The sequence below is a fragment of the Taudactylus pleione genome, unplaced genomic scaffold (assembly GCF_031769625.1).
Source record: "Taudactylus pleione unplaced genomic scaffold, aTauple2 ptg000133l, whole genome shotgun sequence".
Classification (NCBI taxonomy): Eukaryota; Metazoa; Chordata; class Amphibia; order Anura; family Myobatrachidae; genus Taudactylus; species Taudactylus pleione.
Genome location: NW_028284535.1, coordinates 2,198,993 through 2,218,179, shown reverse-complemented (window position 1 = coordinate 2,218,179; position 19,187 = coordinate 2,198,993). Strand labels below are relative to the sequence as shown.

Below are 19,187 nucleotides of genomic sequence, written 5' to 3'. Positions count from 1 at the left end.
GCTCCTTCACAATAGCTGATGAAGCTACTTCCGGGAGTACCAAGATGGCCGAAATAGGAAGTGATCATCATACAGTGCTGCTGACTGATACATTGTATCTGGTACAAGTGTGCGAGGTGAGTCGGCTCCTTGTAGTGAGACGTGATGCATTGTATCTGCGGGCTGTTAGGTGATGGGCAGTGACAGGCAGGGGGCTATGTTGTGTGATTATTAGCCCTTATATAAATTACATACAGTAGGTTGATCACAGCTCCCCCTGTAGTAATAACCCACCAGGGAGCATGCATGCTGCAGGGGCAATACTCAGGCGGGGTATACCATTCACTGGTTGTCCTGGTGACTCAGCTTCTGCTGCAGCAATTCATGTGTTATGCAATACATGCACACACATATAGGGGTCCTCAGTATGGACATATAGCTGCTGGGCATAATGGTATGCAAATGGCCATATATATTTACATACAAACTTATCACAGCCTTAAGGACACTTTATTGTTGTGTTACAGGGCCCATTTGCTATTGTTGTAATAAGGTTAGTTTTGCAAATGAATGATACCAGCAGCATTGATCAGCAACTATGATGCATCTTATCTAATTATAAAGAGATTGTATGGGTTAACTCTTATCTAATCAGTATTAGTTATTGTGGCTGTCAATGTCCCCCATTTATTTTACCAGTCTCTCTGGGGAAGATGTATCAAACTTTGTGAAGATTTGATGGATCTCCCCTTCTGCGTCTGTCTCTCTCTGATGTCGCATCACCCCCACTTGATGTATTGAATAGTCTTGCAGGGCTATTAGATGTTATACGAGTGGCTCGACGGGGTATGGGAGGATGGTAGGGAGACCAGAAATGTAAAAAATAATGTGTGTGTATGTATATACTTTATTCACAGAATAAAGCATGTATTGGATATTACATATAACACACACACGTGACCTTTACAGTTTATGTTGCCCAGGTATAATAAATACCTCTGTGGTTTATTCCGTATACTGATACCTTTGTGACACTGTAAAAGTAAAGTTATGATTGTATGCGTCCGTATCTCTCCTTTTAACCTTCACACTTCAGCTATTGGAGATATTTACATATATCTACATACAATGAATACATTGTAACCCAGAGTAGCTAGCTAATAATTTACTGTGTGATGTGAGACCTAGCATACAGAGCGTCTGCTCGCCAGATGTCTGTGACACCTTCTAACGGTTATATTTTATTTTATTATGCCAAACATTTAATGTATAAAATCTGTGCAGAGTTTTGGTTATATCTAGTAACAAGTTGGCAGGAGATGGGGTATGTTTTAACCCCTGGTGCTGAAATAGGTAAATGTCAGCAACTCGTTATGTTTGTACTGTGTGGCAGATCCTTTGACAATCGACCATCTGAGTATAACCCTACAGTCTTGCAAAATGGCTGGAAACTGAGACAATGGCCCTGATTCAGAGCCGGACGCTCTGACAGAGCGCTCGCTCTGAATCAGGGCCGTCATTCTTAATTTTTAGAGCGGCCTCCTGGCCGCTTGTGTAGCTGTGGGTGACCACCATGGTCTTGACTATCGCGACCATCTTCCTGGCCGCTCGCTATAGCTGTGGGTGGTCACCCACAGCTATAGCGAGCGGCCAGGAAGATGGTCGCGATAGTCAAGACCATCGCGACCATCGGGCTTGCGACGAGACCCTTGTGGTTGGGTCTCGTTGCCGCAAGCCCTGGAGTGCTTTCGGCTCTATCAGAGCCGAGAGCACTCCCACTGACATCACTTGTGATGTCAGTGGGGCCAGCCCCAGACGGTAGGCGTTCCCATGGGAACGCCTCCGTCTGGGCAGCCACACCCCTGGCATACCCATCAAAGGGGGCGTACTGTCACTCACAATTAACAGCATGCCCCCTTTGGTACGAGACCTGGAGCGACAGCTTGCCCGTCACTACCCGGGTCTCGCGCATGCGCACGACGGAGCCGACTCCGTCGTGTGCATGCGCACTGGGCCAACATCGACCCGCTTGCGAGCGGGTCTGAATCAAGTGCACTGTTTTTTGCTTACGGGATCACGGTAGTATGCTAAGGCATGCCCCAAAAACGGGCGGGACACACCTGTGTTTATGACGCCACTCCTTGTAACCGCCCCCAAGGTATCTTGGCGCGTGTGCAGTGCAATCGCTACGCATGCGCAGTTGGGCCCATAATTACTCAACTGTGTAAGTATCGGCATGGCGCCGACACCTGTATCGGGCCCAGTGTCTCTATTACGTTCTGACGTTTTATTTGAATACACCTTTACTGTTGTTTTTCTTATGCTGGCATTTTGACACCTGTCTGACAGTTGTTTGCACCCACGGGTTATTTATAAGGTAATCTTTTCCTAGCCCTCCTGCGCTCCATCATTTCCCAGGTGTGGTACAGGATGTCAACATAGAAGTTATAGCAAATGCCGACATTAACATAATGTTGACAGCTGGCACAGTGACATAGTGTTTTAAGGTGATTCTAACCCTAGCAGCAGCCTAACCCTAAATGTACATTCTGTCTATCGACATTCACTAAGCAGACATGGGGGAGATTCAGTTGTTTGGGCGCCGTCTTATTTAGCATCCTGCAGTCTGTGAAGATAATGTGATGATCGGAATAGATCCGATGATTAGGTTCCGGGCTGTCAGACAAGAGATCGGGTAAAGGAACTTTCTTTTCGTTATTGTCGGGTTAGTTGTTGTTTACTAACTATGAATAATAAAACTAGCATCCGCATCCATGTTTATCTTCCTTCTTTCCTCCCAGGGGTGAGCATTATCGATGGCTTCCCGCGCAGGACCCCGGGCAGCCGGGACGGACGGAAGTGATTTTCATCATCGAGAGAGGGTGGCCAATCACTACCAAATGAGGTACCGTATTTATTCCATAATGCAAATGCCACATCCTGTTCACAGCAATCATAAGATTCCAACATCTGTTTGTCTATAAAAATCTCCATGTTACTTTCACAAATATGAATTAGAGTAACGGGTACACAAACATTTAGTACTATGTGGTGTTAAGAACGGGGTCCCCATCATCCGTATACTGTGTATTTCTTGCAAGGGATTGGGTTAAACCAGGGATGGGGAACCTCAGGCCCAGGGGCCGTATAAGGCCCGCGGAGTCATTTGGTCTGGCCCTCAAAACTTTTTTTCTGCTAACTTCATCTGGCTAGTAGGGTGCCTAGAATGGCAGCCTGCAGCCAGAATCTATGCAGCAGTTCTGCCTGGAGTGTCCTTAGGATGCTTCAGATAGTCACACTGCTGCCCTTATAGCTCCCCGGAGCATCCTCAGGATGCTCCGGGCATTGCTGTAATCACCGGAGATTGTTGCTCTGCCCCCATGTGATGTCACATGGAGGGGGCGTGGCCTGCACCAGGCCCACGAGTAATGTTATATATATCAAAATGGCCCTCGGCAGAAAAAAGGTTCCCCACCCCTGGGTTAAACAGTGCTATTTTTCAGCAGGAACTCAGTTCCTGAACCTCTCATTAACTATGACGTAATGTCCTGGGCCAAAATGGATTTTCAATAAGAAGTTTTATTTTAAAGGCACTTTTGAGTACCTTCTTTTCTAAATACTAATTTTATATATATATATATATATATATATATATATATATATATATATATATATAAAATTGTTTTTCTATGGCTCCACCCCTACGTAATTTTTTTTTTTTTTTTTTTAAACAATTAACCCTATTTTAACTATTCACAGGCAGAAACATACACAAATCTCAATGATTTATGTATGTTTCTGCCAAACTCGCAGCTCAGGAGGTGAAAAGTACTTCAGAGTTGGCCCGGTGGTGAGCTGTTTCGAGTTTGCGATCTCACCCGACTTTTACGAGTGAGAAGAGAGAAATCTCGCTCTAACTTAGCCGAGTTTGCCCTTAGTAAATTTGCGAGATGAAAATCGAGATTGGCATCTCGTCCAGTCTCGAATCTTAGTAAATTTACCCCATTACCTACACATACTTCCCCTATTTTCTCTCTGCCATGTGGGCGATTTAATCCATTTCTTGTGATCTTTACAAGAATTTGTCCCTCTTAACGCTGCAATCTGATCCCATGACAGTATCCTAGGCACTGTCAGGGAACAGGGGCAAGACTTCGGCCCAGCATAAACATATGGTATAATGTTGTCTCCCCATTGCGGAATGGCGAATACACGGTGCTTCGTGTTCGTGGTGCTCTGCATGTTGGAGGGAGGGGGCGCTATTCCATATGTTTGTGTGGCTGAAGTTCTTTATAAATGATTAGTTAATGGACAAATATTTTTTTTTGTCTATCAGGGATTATTGATTGAAATTGAAGCCGTGTTGATTGCTTATCAACTGACAGCATGCCGATATGTCTAGCCTGTTATGCGGATTGTGCGAGATGTGCGCGGACCCCCCGTGTATTGGTTTTAGATATGGCTTCATCTTGGTGTTTTGGATCTGTATTTAAAAAAATAAATGAAATCAAGTAATTGTACATACTGTCTTCCCTTAGCTGCATACTTTAATGGCGCAAAGCACTGAGGGTCTCATTCAGACCCGCTCGGGAGCGCTGTACGCTCTCAAGCGGGTCGATGTTTCCCAACTGCGCATGCGCACGACGGAGGCGCCTCCATCGTGCGGATACGCGATACCCGAATAACGACGGGGTAGCCGTCGTTATGGGTCTCGCACCAAAGGGGGCGTGCTGTCGATGGTGAGTGACAGCACGCCCCCTTTGGTGGGCGTGCCGGGGGCGTGGCTGCCCAGACGGAGGCATGGGAACGCCTTCCGTCTGGGCCCGGCCCCACTGACATCACTAGTGATGTCAGTGGGAGTGATTTGGGCTCTGATAGAGCCAAAATCACTCCAGGGCTTGCGGCAGAAGAGACCCGCAAGGGTCTCGTCGCAAGCCGGATGGTCGCGCTGGTCTTGACGATCATCATGGACGCTCGCATAGCTGTGGGTGGTAACCCACAGCTATGCGAGCGTCCAAAAGGCCGCTTCGCAATTAAAAAAAACACGCCCTGATTCAGAGCGGGCGCTCGTTCAGAGCGTCCGGCTCTGAATCAGGCCCTGAATGTGTGGCGTATCCTATACAAAGTAAAGTGCATGGGAAAACACTTTCAATATCGTTCGCTAACACTCATACGGCAACTAATTACTCGCAAATACAGACACCCAATAAAATCCTGCACCAGTACAATCTGATTTGCAGAGTTTATTCAAAGAATATAATATATGATTTACAGGTTCATTCAAAACTCAGGAAACGCATATTTATTACTTCTCACCAGCTCTGAAACACCTATCTCCACCCATTCTGGCTGTTAGATAGGGTTCAACAGATGTTGGTGACACGCATAGCGGCAGGGCCGGCTCCAGAGCTAATAGCGCCCTGTGCCGGCCGAGTGCTCCTTATCGCACTTGGCTGCGACCGAAATTGGGGGTGTGGCCTAATTAACAAGGCCACGCCTCCTTACGTGACATTATCTGAGGGACGTGCCCGCATGGCACGCCTCCAAATAGCATCAGGCTGGGAGGAGCCTCACTAGCTGGGCTTCCCCCAGCCTTCTTACGGCACTGAATGGATGCCGCGCGCGTATACGCGCAGCATCCATTCAGACTCCGGGGTGCCGGCGCCGCCGCACAGCTGCGGCGGTGAGGGTCCCCAGCCACCCCGATTTGACCACCCGTGGGCCACTTCGGCCCACGGGTGGAACAGCAGGACAGTACTGTCCCGCTGAAATCGGGATGCTGGGGAAGGGTGCGCCCTCTATGGGTGGTGCCCCTGTTTGAACGCTCAGGTCGAACACCGCTAGAGCCGACCCTGCATAGCGGACCCAGCTGCAATTGTATACGAACAGCTACAGGTCTCAGAATCTTCAAAGCTATTTGAGTGATTCTATAAATGAAACTCTTTATGTCTCTGGTCTCAGACCATGTATTGGGAAAATACTGTAATTTAAATGTCATTTTAGTGGGAGTTTTTTTTTATTGACACTGTAGAAAACAAAATGGATTTATCCCGAAACCTTTGCTGCAAAGGAAATAATAAAAAATAAAAAAGTATAATATTGTATTCCTGCAAAATCGCTTTTAGCAAGTCACATGGAGCACATTGTCATTCCTTCTGTCCTAGTATGATCTACATTATGTACAAAGATTGCACACATGTGACCTGTATGTACTAGGCGTGTGATATTGCTGTGACCTGTGTATCTGGTATGTGATATAGCTGTGACCTGTTTGTACTCAGTGTGTGATATAGCGGTGACCTGTGTGTACCCAGTGTGTGATTTAGCGGTGACCTGTGTGTACCCAGTGTGTGGTATAGCGGTGACCTGTGTGTAGCCAGAGTGTGGTATAGCGGTGACCTGTGTGTAGCCAGAGTGTGGTATAGCGGTGACCTGTGTGTAGCCAGAGTGTGGTATAGCGGTGACCTGTGTGTAGCCAGTGGGTCTCATTCAGACCCGCTCGCAAGCGCTTGAGTGCTCGCAAGCGGGTCGATGTTTGGCTGTGCGCACGCGCAGCGGCCGCACTGCGCGTGCGCAATCCCGGGAGCGAGAGAGAAATTCTCTCGCTCCGGGGCTCACTACAAAAGGGGCGGCTGTCAATGTTGATCGACAGCTCGCCCCGTTTTGTAGGCGTGGCGGGGGGGTGGTTTCACAAACGGAGGCGTTCCCAAGCGAACGCCTGCCGTTTGTGGGCAGTCCGACTGACATCATCAGTGAGCGGCCATGATGATGGTCGCGATGGTCAAGACCATCGCGACCATTGGGCTTGCGACGAGACCCTTGTGGTAGGGTCTCGTGGCCGCAAGTCCCAGAGAGATTTCGGCTCAAATTGAGCCGGAAACTCTCCCACTGACATCACTTGTGATGTCAGGGGGGCCGCCTCCAAACGGTAGGCGTTCTCATGGGAACGCCTCCGTTTGGGCAGCCACCCCCTTTGGCCCGCCCACCAAAGGGGGCGAGCTGTCACTCAACATCGACAGCTTGCCCCCTTTGTTGCGAGACCTGGAGCGACGGAGTGCCCGTCGCTATCCGGGTCTTGCGCATGCGCCACCATCTAACCGGTTGCGAGCGCTCAGCACTTGCGACCGGGTCTGAATCAGGCCCAGAGTGTGGATTCCATAAGGCACATTTAGTGATTTGGAGGGTGATGAGAGACACGTGATGTGTATGAGGTTTGTAGGATTTTTATTCCATAGTAAATCAGCTGTATGTGTGTGGGGCCTGGATTTAGTGACATGTCACCAGCTAATAAAGGCAGAATAATAGAGAAGTAAATATAGATGTAAAAGTTTTTTTTATGGTTAAACGATGAGGTTGTAATAGTCAATGTATGACGGAAAGAATATAGCTCATGAGTTTTTAGAGGAGGGGAGTGAATCAGTAGGGCTGCAATGAGCAGAGTGAGGGGAGATGCAGGGAGAGAGAAGGATGTTATATCCTTAGAGTAGATACAATGGAGTGTTTTGATGAAAAGAAATGTGTAGTACTTGGTGAGTTTTAAGAAATTTTTTTTGGACAGAATGTAAATAAATGACAGTATTTTTAATCTGAAATTACTTTATGCTGGGTACACACTGGCCGATATATTGGCCGATCAATCGATCGGCCAATATATCATGCCCCCGTCGGCCAGTGTGTACAGACAATATGTCTGTGAACAACGTCGTTCACAGACATATCGCATTGGCTGTGCTGCACAGCCAGTGAACAGATATGTCTGCAGACCTATATGTCCATCGGCCGATCTCCCGTACACAGGGGCGCCGAGAGGGGGGAGGAGCCTCGAGTGGGTACTATTTACCCGGGTCCTGCACAGCTCCCCATCCACAGCAGCCCAGCACACGCTGCTGTGTGCTGGGCTGCACTGGGAGACTGTCTGAGGCTGCTAAAGCAGCAGCCCGAGCAGTCTCCTATGCCAAAGGGGGGGAGCGATCACGCTGATCTCGCTCCCCATTGGCTGTGCGCCAGGCGTAGGGGCACACAGCGCCCCCCTCCACAGCACGCAGCACCGCAAATGTTTTTTTTTTTTTCAGAAGGGGGCGTGGCCACGCTTTCCGAGATTAGGCCACATCCCCTACCTGCCCCCAGTCCGGCCTGACCCGCTGCAGCATGCAGATGATGGTCGTTCAGTGTGTATGAACGACCATCATCTGCAGATATATCGGTATAGTGTGTACCCACCTTTTAGATGTTAGCCAATGTTTGTTCAACTGTTTAATAAACTGTTAGTATTTAACCACAGCTGCCCCTAGACTGAATCTATAGGAATGGTATCCTTGATTAAAGACAAGCTACATCTGAGTCAATTGGTCTGCTGATCAAAGGAGATAGCTTGCTCTGATTTGAAGCAAAAACCCAGCCAGTTATCTACCATAAACTATGCTTCCCTGAACAATACAGCCCATACAGGGCATAGTTGCCGACATTCAGCTCCCTCCTTCCGGGAGGGAACTGAATGCCTGCATACAGAAGGGGGCATGACCGGGCACTGACTTTGCATGGGGGCAATGCCGAAAATAAAGGCTTTGTGAAGCAGGGGGCGGAGCCACGATGACGCGATTTAGCGCGAATCGCGTCATCGGGCTACCCGCTGCGGGGGGTTTCTAGCTGTAGTCCAGGGGGGGGGCAGGCGGAAGCCGGGAGGATTACGTGCCTTTCCGGGGGGTCGGGAGCGGCACACGATATTCGGGAGGCTCCTGACCAAATTGGGATGGTAGGCAAGCCTGATACAGGGTAATAACAAATATATGCAAAAGATTAAATCACATACATTTAAAACCACACATGATTGCATGAGGTTCTATGCAGAGTGTAGATGCAGTAAGCAGGATGAGAAATGAAATCCCATACCTGAGGGATGAAAATAAATAATCAGATGATTAGTCCATAGCCATGCAGGATAACTGTTTAACTGTTATGTTAGCACACTTTGTGATTTAACACTTTGTGTATTTAACCACAGCTGCCAAACAGCCACAGCTGCCCCTAGACTGTGATATAGTCAGTGTATGATAGTGGTGACCTGTGTGTACCCAGAGTGTGATATAGCGGTGACCTGTGTGTACCCAGAGTGTGATATAGCGGTGACCTGTGTGTACACAGAGTGTGATATAGTGGTGACCTGTGTGTACCCAGTGTGTGATATAGTGGTGACCTGTGTGTACCCAGAGTGGGATATAGCGGTGTCCTGTGTGTACCCAGACTGTGATATAGTCAGTGTATGATAGTGGTGACCTGTGTGTACCCAGAGTGTGATATAGCAGTGACCTGTGTGTACCCAGAGTGTAATATAGCGGTGACCTGTGTGTACCCAGAGTGTGATATAGCGGTGACCTGTGTGTACCCAGAGTGTGATATAGCGGTGACCTGTGTGTACCCAGAGTGTGATATAGCGGTGACCTGTGTGTACCCAGAGTGTGATATAGCGGTGACCTGTGTGTACCCAGAGTGTGATATAGCGGTGACCTGTGTGTACCCAGAATGTGATATATAGCGGTGACCTGTGTGTACCCAGAATGTGATATATAGCGGTGACCTGTGTGTACCCAGAGTGTGATATATAGCAGTGACCTGTGTGTACCCAGAGTGTGATATAGCGGTGACCTGTGTGTACCCAGTGTGTGATATAGCGGTGTCCTGTGTGTACCCAGAGTGGGATATAGCTGTGACCTGTGTGTACCCAGAGTGTGATATAGCGGTGACCTGTGTGTACCCAGTGTGTGATATAGCGGTGACCTGTGTGTACCCAGTGTGTGATATAGCGGTGTCCTGTGTGTACCCAGACTGTGATATAGTCAGTGTATGATAGTGGTGACCTGTGTGTACCCAGAGTGTGATATAGTGGTGACCTGTGTGTACCCTGTGTGTGATATAGCGGTGTCCTGTGTGTACCCAGAGTGGGATATAGCGGTGACCTGTGTGTACCCAGAGTGGGATATAGCGGTGACCTGTGTGTACCCTGTGTGTGATATAGCGGTGACCTGTGTGTGATATAGCGGTGACCTGTGTGTACCCAGAGTGGGATATAGCGGTGACCTGTGTGTACCCAGAGTGGGATATAGCGGTGACCTGTGTATACCCAGATGTGGGATATAGCGGTGACCTGTGTGTACCCAGTGTGTGATATAGCGGTGACCTGTGTGTACCCAGAGTGTGATATAGCGGTGACCTGTGTGTACCCAGAGTGTGATATAGCGGTGACCTGTGTGTACCCAGAGTGTGATATAGCGGTGACCTGTGTGTACCCAGTGTGTGATATAGCAGTGACCTGTGTGTACCCAGTGTGTGATATAGCGGTGACCTGTGTGTACCCAGTGTGTGATATAGCGGTGTCCTGTGTGTACCCAGACTGTGATATAGTCAGTGTATGATAGTGGTGACCTGTGTGTACCCAGAGTGTGATATAGTGGTGACCTGTGTGTACCCAGTGTGTGATATAGCGGTGTCCTGTGTGTACCCAGAGTGGGATATAGCGGTGACCTGTGTGTACCCAGAGTGGGATATAGCGGTGACCTGTGTGTACCCAGTGTGTGATATAGCGGTGACCTGTGTTTACCCAGAGTGGGATATAGCGGTGACCTGTGTGTACCCAGAGTGGGATATAGCGGTGACCTGTGTATACCCAGAGTGGGATATAGTGGTGACCTGTGTGTACCCAGTGTGTGATATAGCGGTGACCTGTGTGTGATATAGCGGTGTCCTGTGTGTACCCAGAGTGTGATATAGCGGTGACCTGTGTGTACCCAGAGTGTGATATAGCGGTGACCTGTGTGTACCCAGAGTGTGATATAGCGGTGACCTGTGTGTACCCAGTGTGTGATATAGCGGTGACCTGTGTGTACCCAGTGTGTGATATAGCGGTGTCCTGTGTGTACCCAGAGTGGGATATAGCGGTGACCTGTGTGTACCCAGAGTGGGATATAGCGGTGACCTGTGTGTACCCAGAGTGGGATATAGCGGTGACCTGTGTGTACCCAGTGTGTGATATAGCGGTGTCCTGTGTGTACCCAGAGTGGGATATAGCGGTGACCTGTGTGTACCCAGAGTGGGATATAGCGGTGACCTGTGTGTACCCAGTGTGTGATATAGCGGTGTCCTGTGTGTACCCAGAGTGGGATATAGCGGTGACCTGTGTGTACCCAGAGTGGGATATAGCGGTGACCTGTGTGTACCCAGAGTGTGATATAGTCAGTGTATGATAGTGGTGACCTGTGTGTGATATAACGGTGACCTGTGTGTACCCAGTGTGTGATATAGCGGTGACCTGTGTGTACCCAGAGTGGGATATAGCGGTGACCTGTGTGTACCCAGAGTGGGATATAGCGGTGACCTGTGTGTACCCAGTGTGTGATATAGCGGTGACCTGTGTGTACCCAGAGTGGGATATAGCGGTGACCTGTGTGTACCCAGTGTGTGAAATAGCGGTGACCTGTGTGTACCCAGTGTGTGATATAGCGGTGACCTGTGTGTACCCAGTGTGTGATATAGCGGTGACCTGTGTGTACCCAGAGTGTGATATAGCGGTGACCTGTGTGTGATATAGCGGTGACCTGTGTGATATAGCGGTGACCTGTGTGTACCCAGTGTGTGATATAGCGGTGACCTGTGTGTGATATAGCGGTGACCTGTGTGTACCCAGAGTGTGATATAGCGGTGACCTGTGTGTGATATAGCGGTGACCTGTGTGTACCTGTTGTGTGATATAGCAAGGGGCTTGTAATGTTGAATGACTGACATCCAAGGACAAAAACATTGCCTACTCCTGCTATAGATCAAAAACACCTTGTGCAATGTGGAACCCTCCATGTTTTATATTTTGAAATTGGTGTAAAACAAGAATACATCTTGTACTGTGGCGATCACTGTTCCTTGGGCCTGATACTAATGTGAATGGTATTTTACAGCGGCAGGGAAGGGACTCTGCAATACTGTTCATCTAATAAGTAAATGCAGCAGGAGGGGTCTGTGGGAAATGGACGCCATCCATCTGCGACCTGAGTGCAGCTCCATCCATCTGCGACCTGAGTGCAGCTCCATCCATCTGCGACCTGAGTGCAGCTCCATCCATCTGCGACCTGAGTGCAGCTCCATCCATCTGCGACCTGAGTGCAGCTCCATCCATCTGCGACCTGAAGCTTTCTCAGCCTGGCTGTTGGAATCCCTCTGCCAGGTCCAGGAAATCTGCGTCTGACGTTGCAGACCCTGGGCTCGACACGCCTACAGAATGGGGACAACACGCCCCCGTTTTTGTACACCGGTCCTGGTCGCCGCCCCCACTCCACCCCCAAAACGCTGCAGCATGTCAATCATGCTGCGGCTAAGGAGGACAGCAATCGCGCAGGAAAATTCTACACAGGTCCTGCGCGTGCACAGACCCACAACAATCGGATATGTGTGTAAACCATCGGTTTTACGTACATATCTGAATCAGGCCCCTTATCTGCCCAGATGTATACAGATGTGCCCACATACATCTATCCTCCATGCGCTACAAGTTGCACCACACATAATGTTGGAGCTCCGTGTGCCTCAGTAGCGCTGAGCATCTTTCGTGCAACTTTTTACCTTCAAATGCGTCTTATTCTCTTTGCGTCTGCGGGTGTGTCTGCATGCAGAATGCTACGTTATAGTGTTGCAGCCGCTGACACTATAACGTAGCATTTCGCATGCAGAATAAGACGCATTTGAAGGTAAAAAGTTGCACGAAAGATGCTCAGCGCTACCGAGTCACGGCATGGCGCTACTAGAAGGGCTGTTTAGCACGCAAGGAGGTTAGATGTATGAGGACACATCTGTAAATGGAAAGTCTTTAGGTACCCACCAGTTGTCATGAGAATTTAGGGCATGGAATTAAAATAGATATTTTTACAGTATCCTGGTCAGAGAGTAAAGAACTGTCTTGTGTGTAAACAGGGGCCTGATTCAGCAAGGATCGCTATTCTGCTTATACCAACGCAACGCAGTTGCTAATATCAGCGGGGATATGTAAATGTTTGCATTCGCAATGCGATCTCAGCCTAACATGAGGACGCCCATTTCCCCTCAATCACATCCGTATACTTGGGCAACATAGCAAAATAATCGGTAACATCGGACCCATACGCACAGTTAAGGCTGTCAGACCTCACTCAGGAATTGCTAACTTCTGTGTACGCTATGAGGCCTCAGGCTGTGTATGGTTTTGCAGTGGATAATTTCTGCACGCCTCTGCAGCGCCGTCCCAACGCACTGGCACGCCTGTGTTCGCAAACGCACTTGGCCGATTGTTTTTGCACTGCACATGCAGAGCGCAGACTACACGCAGTGTGCACGCAGACCCTGCAAAATTGATTGACAGAAAGTGCCGTTTGTAGGTGGTGACGGGGGGGTGTGGTCAGGCGAACGCAGGCGTTATAACGCCGTTATAGGGGTGTGCATAATTAAATCAGTGCGGCGGCATACACAGCCATACCGTAAGCTGTACACAGGAAGCGGGCAAAATCCTGCGGCAGGTCAGGTCAACCACTGTTATGCTAATGGGTCCGATGGTTCTCGATGTTACCGATGTTTGCGCTAACTTGCGTGCCGATCAGGCTGTGAGTAAAGGGAGATGGGTGGCTTAGTAACGGGCTGGGCGTCTGCAACTTGTGCTGCGGTTTCCGTGCGTATGCATTGATTAGCATATTCTCGCAGCGGGCGGGTGCGTGCGTCTGCATCCGTGCGTTCCTAGCTGAATCAGGCCCCCAGTGCGCTCTCATTCCCGATCGCAGTGGCTAGTTTGCGCACTGCGATGCATAAGCATGCGCAGATCGCGAAAATTGTCCGACTGCATGTATCTTGCGATCCTTGCTGAATCAGGCCCACTGTCCACTAGAAGAGAGTTCTGTATATCGTGAACGTAGAGCGATAGACTTGCCTCTAACTTGTTGTCTAATCTTCATGTAAACGCAACAAAAGGTTAATAAACTGCTTCTAAAAGACTTCCCTGTAGACTTGTATAGGGCCTAAACGTTTAACCTGCTAAACGCTTGCATGCCTCTTTGTTTTTTGAACGTGCTGCATCCCAGCGTAATAATGGTTTGCATAATTTTTCCTCCTCTTGGTTGCTGTAAAACAGGGCTTGACACATTTTTCTAAACTCCAGGAACCAGTCATGAAATTGTAGGAGCCAGACCACCGCCCCCCAAAAAGATTACAGGAGTGAGTGAGGAGCACAGCTCTGTGTGTTATGCAACTGTTATACACACTATACTAGTCCACAAAATGGTAACAGTTGAATGGATACAGTAAAATGGAGGCCCCCTCACTGCTCTGCACAGCTCCCCTGCTCCACCCCCCAGGAATAATGAACCACATTTCACATAAAACAATGGTGCCAGAAAGTACAACAAAACCCCCCTCCCCTCATGGTCACACCACTATCCCTCTGAAGCCGCTCCGCAATCTCTGGGCATGCATAGACCCTACTACCGGACAGGGCCGAAACTAGGATATCCGTCACCCGGTGCAAGGCAGCAAATTTGCGCCCCCTCCCTTTCTGTACCAGTAAGGACCTCTAGCATTTGTCTCCTCTTTGGCGGCGGCCATTTTCGGATGGCCGCCGGATGGCTGTCAGTTTTTTTCACCCATCCCCCCCCCCAGCAATCCCCACCCGGTGCACGTGCACCTCTAGCCCTCCCCTAGTTGTGGCCCTGTACCGGAGAGCTCTATGCAGCCGGAAATAGGAGACAGTAGACAGCCAGGACATACAGGCGCATCAGCGTAGACTGGGACAGACCGCAGGGATCAGAGCTGGCAAAATCTGGTAGCCATGGCGACCTGGCCCCTGGGATTTGTCAAGCCCTGCTGTAAAATAAATAAAGTGCAGTTACACATGGGAATGTTTTATTTACACAATGCTGTACTAGTGTGAATAAGCCGATGGCTGGTTATCATGGACTCACAGCTGCTCTGACGCTCTCTCTCTCTCTCTCTTTAATGCAGTGTCTCTCTAAAGAATGAAATCAAGAAGCTGATCTACGCCCATGTTATCATCTGGGTGCTGCTGGCTGCCCAGATGTGCGTGGCCCACCTGAAACTGGTGTCTCACGATACGGTGGCCATGCCCTACCAGTGGGAGTACCCCTACCTGCTGAGCATCATCCCTTCTCTCTTTGGATTGTTCTCCTTCCCTCGGAACAACATCAGCTACCTGGTGATCTCCATGGTCAGCTCCGGGCTTTTCTCCATCGCCCCCCTGATCTACGGCAGCATGGAGATGTTCCCCATGGCGCAGCAGCTATACCGACACGGCAAGGCCTACCGCTTCATCTTCGGCTTCTCTGCCGTCTCAGTCATGTACTTGGTTATGGTCCTGGCCGTGCAGGTTCACGGCTGGCAGATTTACTACAGCAAGAAACTGCTGGACTCTTGGTTCACCAGCACCCAGGAGAAGAAGAAGAAATAAGCAGGGGGTGGAAGGGACAATAGAGGAATCTGCCGAGGTGCATGGTGTAACTCGTACCTGTAAGAAGAAGAAAGGTCCGGACTGCGGGCAACGTTGAGAACGGGTCCGGGGCAAACTTGGTTTTGGTTCATTTATAGGCGCATTCAGCACAGATCAGGCTTGACGGTCCATCCTGTTAGTTGAGAATACTTTGTTTTTGTGTCTCCACCTGTCTGTGATTTCATTTACCTTTTTAAAAGAATGTCCATGTGAATATCATTGATTGCCTTGTATGAAATAACAAAGCTTAAACATCCCCAGTGTGTTATTTTTTTAGTTCCTATATTTGCAGTAGCAGATCTAGCACAGAAAATGTAAGAAAACCGTTCTACAAAGGAAGTTAGATCTGTGAGCCCAGTCTATCACGAAATAATCCCGCGTTCGAGAAATCCAATATTTTGCATGGTACCACCTCTATGACAGTATAAGTACCCTATATGGAGCAAATAAAATAAATCTATAATGCATACCTCCCAACTGTCCTGCATTCAGCGGGACAGTCCTGTTTTTACGGGACTGTCCCACCCATGGGCCACAGTGTCCCACGATGGGGGGGGGGACTTAGGGAAAGCAGAGCAGCGGGTATGAGCGAGAATAGATGCCTTGCGCATGCGCACAGCATCTATTCACAGTACAGGGGGAAGCCTGGGGGCAGCTCAGCATCTCGGAGATACTGGGCATGCCCCTTAGTGATGTAAACGGGGGCGTGACATCAGGCCACATCCCCTTTGCCATCAAGTCACGCCCCCTTTTTGGGCGCGCGCGACTACGGCGCACGGTAGTCCCGAAATCCTTAACAAATGTTGGGAGGTATGATAATGTGTGCGGTGCACAAGGGCGCCTGGGACCATCGGACCCCATCCTGCACCCAATCACGATTCTTACCTCTTCATCGGCACTGCAGAAACCACTAAAAAAATGGCGCAGGCACCATTTTCCCAAAGACCGGCATATGCACAGTACTGAAATCACTGGTAAAATGGCGCCTGCAACATTTTCCTGGAGATCAGCACCAAGCCAGAGCCTACTGTGGGTATGTGTCGATGAGAGCAGGGGGGCCTGCAGGTAGACGGCACATTGGCCCCCTCCTCTGTTAAACCGCCCCTGGTCCTTACTATTGAATTTTACTGGATATATACAGATTGCAATAGTAATGGTCAATATTTTAGTCAAGCGCTGCCTTCTTGTTTTCTATCCACATAGGTCATGTATATATACTGCCTTGCAGTTGGTACCATGTAGTAATATGAGATTTACCAAGTGCTGGATTATTTCTTTGCTCTTTTTGTTTCAAAATGTTGCATCTCGCAAAAGAACTTTCAAAAGCAGTTACTGGAACCAGTCTACTGTAGGTGGAAGGTTACCACTACACGACGGTCGTCACGTCTCCTTTGCCATAAAATGCAGTATCTGTGTTGTTAGGGATTACAATGCGTCCATAATTATGTGGGTCCCAGGGACCCATCTTATGGTTCCCATCGTAATTTATGGCTTTGTGTAAAATCCCATTAAGTGCCGATCAGACCCCTGCACATGCCACTTACGTGCCAGTCAGACCTCCTCTACATGCCAATTTTTGGAAAGTTGACCTAGAGGACTTTTTGTGGAAAGAATTATTGTTACTTGTTAGATACATTAAAGGTGCCTACACACTTGGCGATGTGCTCACGATTAGACGTAGTGTCCAAATTCCCCTTGAACTCTCCGCAGCAGCTCCCCCGGCAGTCGTGGGCACGAGTTGGTGTTAAAAACTGTCCGATGTGACAAACGATCTATCATGCCTCCTAACTATTGCAGTGCATCGTGACTGAGATCGGCAGATCTGAAGATGCAATGTACGACCAGCAGGTACGCACATCGGGATCGTGAGTCGACACTCACGATTAGGACATATTTTACATTATTTGTCGCCACGATGCGTCGGAATCGGGCAAATCGTGTAAAATAGCGCTAAGTGTGTAGGCACTTGAAGTCATGGCTCCATAAGCAGTGCAAACCATTATAGAACACTGCGGACATGAGCAGGATCTGCTGTCAGCATTAATTAAACATCCCCTCTCCAAAAATAAGGTGCTGTTGGCCACCGTGGCGTAGGTGGGGGACTGTGACAGGGTATGTGGATCTCAGCCAGAGCCATTTAGTCCCTGGAGCACTACCCTGTACAGGATCCGTGATGTGAATCTGCTGACAGGTACTTTTGTAAAGTATGTAGCCACGACTACCTGACTGGCCTGAGTGTGCCCTGTGGGACCCAGTCTTTTTATTTATTTCTTATTTTTTTTGAGGGGGGGGGGGGGGGAGACACACACCCTTACGCAGGTTTTGTAGTCAAGGTTGCACTATAGTGCATAAGTGTTAGCACTGGGTTAAATTAACTACTTGCACACAAGTGTCTCATTCCTCTGTGACATCACTTCTTTAACAGATAGATGACGGTCACATTATTATTCAGCCCATGTGACATGGTAATCTTTAAAGGTCCTTCCATGAAGCAGAATCTCACTCCTGCCAGCACCCACAGTACCTAAAATACATGGGTTGCCTATGGCCAGATGTCCATACTGCTGTTCCATTTAGTTGTTGCCAAATTAAATTTGCAGCAGTTTACACTCAAACACAGGATGTGTCATCACAGGTTCTCCTAATTTGGGGGACAGGAACAGCGTCGGACTGGAGCATGAAGGGCCCACCAAGGAATGCAGTGATAGGGGCCCAAGCTTAAGGGGTATGGCCAGCCACCACTGAGGGAATTGGCCAACCATTAAATAGGACATGCAAAGAACAGCGCCCCTTTATAAAGGAGGGGACATGGATTTATCAAGATTGGCAGGAGGGATAATCTTGGTGTAGTTTCCATAGAAACAAACCAACCACCCAGGTTCATCCATGCTTCAGCTCCACCAAGTTACTGAGCCCTAGAGGAGGGGTGGGGCCCTCAGGCAGTGGGGCCCACCGGGGATTTCCCCTGTACACCTGTGGGCCAGTCCAACCCTGGACAGGGATTATAATAGTACATTGAATTACACCTCTTTATTGATGTGCATATATACAGTAGCATAGCTTTTCTGTCTTGCATTATTATGCAGAGGTAGTTGGACAATGCAGCAATGCCTTGAGCATTATAGATGAAAATGGAAATTCCCTTTTACAGACCTAATGCGAACACGGGGGAATACAGAGTGATATTACAGCAAGCCAGTGGCGTCACAAGGGAGGGTGCGGACCGCACCCGGGTGTCACCCGCCGAGGGCTGACGCCAAGGTGCAGACTCCCCCTCAGTGACAGGAGCCGGGTGCTGCACTGTATAATTAGGTGCAGCACTCAGCTCATGACATTCAGGGAGCCGGCACTGCATACAGGGCAGTCACTCCGCACCTCCCACACCCCCCTTCCCCACTGTCGGGCCGTGAGGCCCCGTGCCCTTCCTGCATGGCCACGCCCCCTTTGTGCGTGCAGTGTCCCTCACCGCACCAGGTGACACCGCGGGTAGGGACGCCACTGCAGCAAGCAAGTGCAATCTGCAAAGGCGTAGTACAAATGGCCTCACTTTGCTATTTATGTTTTTGCTACAGCCCAGCTGATGTATAGCTCAGAGGTTTCCAAACCCTGGGCCTGATTCACTATCGATCGCAACTGCGAATGCAATAGCGATTACGCACGCAGTTCAACTGCGATAGTATTGTAATCCATTGCGATCGCTTTCCCG

At 49.1% G+C, this 19,187-nt stretch overlaps 1 protein-coding gene across 2 annotated transcripts; it reads left to right on the top strand.

Moving 5' to 3' along the window:
- Positions 1-15: 15 nt before the first annotated feature.
- Positions 16-15,737, top strand: JAGN1 (jagunal vesicle mediated transporter 1). Of its 2 annotated transcripts, none has more exons than XM_088473251.1 (3): positions 16-116; positions 2,781-2,884; positions 14,980-15,737. In XM_088473251.1, the coding sequence occupies exons 2-3, from the start codon at positions 2,796-2,798 to the stop codon at positions 15,440-15,442; spliced, it is 552 nt and encodes a 183-aa protein (XP_088329377.1). In that variant the 5' UTR covers positions 16-116; positions 2,781-2,795; the 3' UTR covers positions 15,443-15,737. The 2 variants fall into 2 exon arrangements, with proteins under 2 accessions (XP_088329377.1, XP_088329378.1); XM_088473252.1 differs by lacking the exon at positions 16-116 and adding an exon at positions 145-169.
- The last annotated feature ends 3,450 nt before the right edge of the window (positions 15,738-19,187 follow it).